Here is a 6,312-nt window from a genome sequence, read left to right as displayed (position 1 = left end):
TGTTGGCACCTTGACCAAGGTCCCAGCTCCTGTCCGGCAGCCTTCTCCACAGGCCTGGGCTCTGTCAGGCAAATAAAGACACATATTGTATGATCTCACTTACATGTAGAATCTTAAAGGAAAAAGCTCAGATACAAGGAGCGGATGGGTGGTTGCCAGAGGTGGGGAGGGGGGCGCGGTATGGGCGAAGGTGGTCAGAAGGTACCAACTTCCAGTTACAAGATACGTTAGTCCTAGGGATGTGAGGTGCAGCATGGTGACTATAGTTAAAAGTACCATATTGTATATTTGACAGTTGCTGAGAGAATCTTGAGATTTCCCATCATAAGAAAAATAATTGTAACAACGTGAGACGATGGATGTTACCTTTTTGTGATCATTTTGCAATACACACATATATGGAATCATGTTGTACACCTGAAACTAATATGTTATATGTCAATTACACCTCAATAAAAATTTATAATAAATATTGGTATTGGTGCACAGGTCAGTCCTCCGTTAGCGCCGCCCCTGCTGTGATGTGTTTGGGGCTCTGGATTTCAAGCTGTTCCAGGCTCATCCTGATTTATTTCCTGCGGAGGACGGGGAATCAGCTGCCCTCCCACAGCTGGGTCGCTCAGGTGGTAAACAGTGTCGAAGGCCTTAACCCGGTGGGACTCGGAGGGAAAGCGGTGGGCAGAAGTGCTGTTGTTATTGAGCCGTTTTTAGCAGAGGCGGAAACCGGAAATGAGATGTTTTCCTACGGTGGTGAGTCCTCAGTGTCTTCCAGTTTTGCATATTGAGGGTTGCAGTCTACTGAGTGCGCGCGCGCGCGCAAAGTCATGGGCACCTAAGACTTTCTACTACAGTGGCAATAAGGGATCAGTCAGGGAGGCCTGACCGAAGGCTGCCGGAAGCCCTGCTGGGCCTCAAGGATTGTTTTATGCGGTCAGCACAGTATTTGCACTTGGGGATTACAGTCCCGGACGCAGAGCGCACGCCCGGGTCTGGGATGGGTGCTCCACGGGGTGCGCGGAACGACGCGCTGTGTTTTCATCTCTGTGAGGAGATATAAAGATCTTGTTACTCTCCGGATTTCCCACAGCCCTGAGCACAGCGCCTGGCACATGGTAGGACGTGAGAAATAAAGCGGGTTAAGCGCGGCGTCGCGGGAACGAGCCGGGGGAGGGCGCCGGATGCGGAAGGCGGGGCTCGTCTCCTGAGCCCTCCTCACAGTCACGGCCCCCCCACACCAAATAGCGCGCTTTCCAAAGCGCGCCGCCCAGTCCCAGAGCCTCTCTCAGGCCCTCAACTGAAGGGCAGAGTGGCGGCACCCCCATCCTCACGCGGGGGGAAGTTCCCGGAGACCCCCCCACTCAGCCTGAGCTGGGATTGTCGTCCTGGAAGCTGTATGACCACTAATGGCCAGCAGGGGGCGCCGTCGGCCTTTGTGTCATCGAGTCCTTTCCTCCAGGCCAGAAGCGGTACTGGAGGTACCCTCTCCCCCGGCTCCCCCGCAACTGAGGGACACTGTGCTATGAAATGTGACATGACGTGGGGGAAGAGAGCGCAGGCTTCACATTCAGAGGCTGAGAGCAGTGACGCGGTTCATTATATAGAAGACACTAGGCTACATTTTTATGACGAAGGAGACCTTGTTATTTCACATGATAAGGCAAGCTGTGCACCCAGTCTGTAGCCACCTGGCTAAGGTGCTTCACTTGAGTACTTGGTTCGTCCCTACAGCGGGAGGGCACGTGGCGTGTGGCACACACCAGTCATGTGACCCTGGGCAAGTTATTTACGCCCTCTCAGGCTCATCCGAGAGGGTGGCCTTTAGACTGATTCGTCTGAGTGTCCTGTGAGCTCCATCCAATTCCGATTTCTTGTCCTATTGAGTCCCGAGCCAGAAATGAGTCCTACTGTCACCAGTACAGTGGCCGGCACGTGGTAGGGCCTCGATAAATGTCCACTGAACTGATACCAGCCGTTAGCTGATTATCTGTCCTCAGTTCAATTACCAAACTTTTCTCATGAGCTCTAGGGAATAATTAGTTTTTCCCACTAATTCTCTGGAAAAATGTGGCCTGCTGTGAGGACGAACCGGGTACTCAGGTGAAGCACCTTAGCCAAGTGGCTACAGATGGGGTGCACAACTTGCCTTATTATGTGAAAAATGTATTTTGAAATTTGAACAGTTGCCATTTAGAAATGCATTTTTAGCTCGCATTCTTGTTGGGTGATGACACCGTTCTGCGCTGGTGGCTTGCAGGGCCTCCCCGTGCTCGGTTTTGTTCACGTTCCACAACATGATGAAGCAGGCGTAGGTGATCCCCATTCGACGGGTGAGGAAACCGAAGCACATTGAGTTTAAAGTAATCTGTCCGAAGCTGCACAGGTGGTGGAGACCAGACGCTCATGCGTGTGTCCCCTTTTTCAAAAGGCCACTGCTCCATAAAGCTGGCACCTGGGGATAGACCCCAGTTCTGTGTGGGCATTGGCTGGACTTGTACATGCGTCCACATCTCTGCTCTAGAATAACAAAGCCCCACAGAAGGACAGTTCTGTGGACGGTTTGCCCATGCTCGACCGGGAGAGAAAGAGTAACCCTTCTCTCGCACTAATTATTGACTCAACAAATAGTTACTGAGGGCCACGTCCTATTCCAGGTGCTAGGGCCAGAGCAGGAAAGAAGCCACACAGGGATCTCTGCCCCTGGGAGCTTGTATTCCAGCCGGAGGAAAAGAGGAGCAAACGGTAAGTGTATTAAATTGTATATTAGAAGGAGAAAGGTCCACGGGAAGAAAATAGAGCAAAATAAAGGGGATCTGAAGGGGAGGGTGATTTAAAGGGGATCTGAAGGGGAGGGCTCCGTGTGACTTTTACATGCGAGTGGGGGCGGGGAGGGGGCTGGAGAGGAATCGGAGAGGGCGCTGGGGGTAGTCGGAAGTGGCCAGATTCCAGATAGGCCGTCGGAAGGCAGAACCAGGAATCGCTGGTTTTTGAAGGTGGGTGTGAGAGAGGAGGCGTGATAAACGGTTTAGAACGATGCCGTAGCGTTGAGAAGGTGCCAGCTCCTCTTTATTTCCCCTTGGCCCCTGTGGACCTCGCCTGAGCCGGAGCGGGACAATGCGAGCCACAAAGAAATCAGGCAGCATGACAAAATTATTTTACAAAGCACCAAGAGGTGAGAGCCAGTGCCTCCTTTTATTTTTATGAAGAAAAGTACACCATTTTTAAAACTTTTTATTTTGGAACTGTTTTATACTTTCAGAAGATTGCCAAGATAGTAGTTTCCTCAGTGCACTGGCTCCCCCTACTGTTAACATGTGGCATGACCACAGTACAATTACAAAAAGAACACACTAACCTGGGTGCAACACTATGGACTAAACTGCAGATTGTATGCGGATTTCCTGAGTTTTCGCCCTCCTGTCATTTTTGTGATGCGGGGGCCCTCCCTGTGTTTTGTTGTCACGTCTCCTTAGTCTCCCGTAATCTGAGACAGTTTCTCAGTCTCCTTGGTAACTGCGTGGCATCTCTCTCCTGTTTTCTTTGGGGCCCCAGGGCTGGGCACTGTCTGGGGCAGGAGTGTGGCTCTGGCCATCTACCCACCCAGGGAGTCACCGTCATGAGAGGAGCGGCCCCAGCTGGGTCCGCCTCCCTGGCCTGGGCCACCACCTTGGTCCCCAGCTCACCGCAGCTCTTAGCCTCTGGGACGGCCAGTGCCTGGACACCACGGCCACTTCTGATCGACAGAGCTGGGTCTGGGAGGCAGGAAAACAGCCCTGTTGTAGTTGCTTTCCACCCAATAGAACATGGAGGGCTAAGGAAAGGGTTGAGTCCTCCTGAACCCCACCAGGATTAAAGTCCCGACGCCCCGATTTGCTCCTGAACGCTGCAGCCAGGAAGGAGGCCCCCTCTGCCCACCCGGAGTTCCACACCCGGGTGACTGGCCACAGGCGGCGTTTTGGAGCTGAGACCGCTGTGGTGTTGAGAGCACTGTTCAAGTGAGGAAGAGATGATGGCCCGGTTACCATGGGAACCAGCGCTTGCTTCAAGGCCGGCTGGTGTTCAGATCTTATTTGGACTTAGAGATACAATAGAGAGACTTAGGGATGTATGATGTCAGGATGGTGGGGAGGCTACACACATTCACAGTTGGCCATTGGAGGTGGGCACTCTGGTGCCAGGTTGCACAAACTGAAAGGTGGACTGGGATCTTTTTAGGGGATGGAAGATGCTGGTACAGCCCTGGTTTGGGAGGCTCCTCAGAGCAGGGGGCACATGCTTTGTAAATGCCATCAAAGCCATTCACGCAACTGTCTGCCGGTCTGCTAGTTGGGGCGGCTCATTGGTAATGGAGGGCATAGCCAGGGACCAGGAGACCTGGGCTCTGCAGTGAGACCGCCCCAGGTTCCAGCACTGATTAGCTGTGTGACTGTGGGCACGTGTCTTGGGCTTACAGTGCCCTGTCTGTCAAATGCAGGACCACAGAAACTACCCATACTGCTGCGAGGGTTAAATCTTCAGAACCTCACGGAATGCCCAGGACACTGCAGCCCTGGATAAACGGTAGCTCTGCAATCTCCGCACGGGACCTTGGAGGAGACACGGTTCCTCTTCCGGGGGATCCTTCCAGCGCTGACGCCACTGGAGATCTGGCGTTTGCTGGATGCTCTTCCTGGCCTTGGCTGTCAATAGAGAGACTTAAGAACACGAGGTCAGTGGTCCAAGTGACAGAGTGACATCGGCGCGGTGAACGGGAGGTGGACTGGGGCCCAGAGAAGTCTTTCTTTAGTATATTATTTCATTCCAAACGCAGGATTCTTTAAGAAAAAAAATTAGAGTGCAGTTTCCCCCACTGTAGCAGTGAGTGAGTACCCTGAGGGCACGTCCCTGCCCTCGCCTCTGGGCACACCGGGCCCCAAGGTCCCTAGCCTTCCACACGTCAGTACCTTCGCCTCTGCTTTTGTGAGACTCTCCTTCTGCTTTAAAACCCAGTTCTGGTGTTTTCTCTGTGACCTTTATTGAATTCTCCCAGCATCTTTAACTCATATTAATTCTCCTTTCTCTGTATTTTGTACCTATTGTTTACATTTCTCTATTTTAATTGTCTAACACAGCTTTCTTGTTTGTAGAGTGGAATCAGATAGACTATATATATGTGGTGTTCAAACAGATTGAGTTTCTTTTCTGATCATTTTAGTGTAGGTTTGCTTTCCATTTAAGTACTCAAAACACATTTGGAAAAGTATTCTTGAGTGGATTAAAAATTATATATTCTTAGCGACGATGCTTGCAAAAGTGGACATCGAAAAGATATTCCCTTTTTATTTGTGTCTGAATAAGAGAACAAACAGGGAAGGCAAATGCTTTTAACATTTTATCTCTGAGAAAAAAGAAACTGTAGAAGACAGAAAAATAAAGATGACTTTCAGATCTAGTTTCTGATTTGTACAAAAGAAGGAATTTAAAAATTAGGAAGGCCGATTTGTGTACAAGAACCTTTTCAGTTTGGGTTTCATAAATCAACAGCTCACCTGGAGGCCCAGGTGAGAACGCTGAGTTAGGTATGAAGGCAGAAATAAGTTACTAAGACTCGGTGGTGGTTAATATTAACTTCCTTTTCTTTCATGAAGAAACCATATCATCCGGAACGAATGGGTGAAACTCGGAGAGCTTTCACCTAAACCAGGGATTGGCAAACCTTCTGTGAAGGGCCAGATGGTAAATATTTTAGGCTTTGCAGGACAAACAATCTCTGAAGCAGCGACTGAGCCCTTTGTAATGATGTAGAATCAGCGGGAGATGCACAAATGGGGTGTGGCTGCGTTCCAGTAAAACTTCATTTCCAAAAACAGATGGAAGCCGATTTGCCTTGCTAGCTGTAGGTTGCTGACCCCTGAACTAAACACTCCCTTTTCAGGTCTAAGTATCCATTCTCTTAAACACACCGAGCACATATAAAAGGACGCCATAGCGACCAAGTCCTAAGGTATTATATAGCATTGCGATCATTTGTAGTTTTAACACCGATGATCGAAACTTGAGTGAGAAAAACACAGCTCACAGCTGGGAGGCCAGATTCGGGTGTCTGGACGGCAGTTTCAGATCCAGAAGACTCACCGGCCCCCTGGCTGAGCAGAGCCCGCCTCCTGCTGCCACCCATCCCTTCCTCCCCCAGTCACCTGCCGTCTTCTAAGTCTCTTGTGCCCAGAAGGGTGTCTGCTGTCTGTGTTGGTTTAGAGTCAGGGAAACACGAGACTATCCAGAACCTTGGGCCAGCAGTGTGGCAGAGGAAGCCCAAGACCGTCCCAACAAGAAAGG

The 6,312-nt window shown here is 50.7% G+C and overlaps 1 protein-coding gene across 2 annotated transcripts in view; it reads left to right on the top strand.

Annotated features, from left to right (window-relative positions):
* The first annotated feature begins 501 nt into the window (after window positions 1-501).
* LOC112478489 overlaps window positions 502-6,312 on the top strand; it is a 21,842-nt gene continuing 16,031 nt past the window's right edge. Inside the window, exons 1-3 of one of the 2 annotated variants that reach the window (XM_025045742.1) lie at window positions 502-750; window positions 2,652-2,739; window positions 4,472-4,705. In XM_025045742.1, coding sequence (XP_024901510.1) covers window positions 522-750; window positions 2,652-2,739; window positions 4,472-4,705 — 551 coding nt within the window. In that variant the 5' untranslated portion in view covers window positions 502-521. Of the gene's footprint in view, window positions 751-786; window positions 1,113-2,651; window positions 2,740-4,471; window positions 4,706-6,312 lie in introns of those variants that run through there. The other variant, XR_003045865.1, reaches the window with a different exon arrangement.

This window comes from Pteropus alecto, unplaced genomic scaffold (genome assembly GCF_000325575.1).
Source record: "Pteropus alecto unplaced genomic scaffold, ASM32557v1 scaffold61, whole genome shotgun sequence".
Taxonomy (NCBI): Eukaryota; Metazoa; Chordata; class Mammalia; order Chiroptera; family Pteropodidae; genus Pteropus; species Pteropus alecto.
The sequence above is the reverse complement of the archived record's forward strand: the minus strand, read 5'-3'. Positions and strand labels throughout refer to the sequence as shown.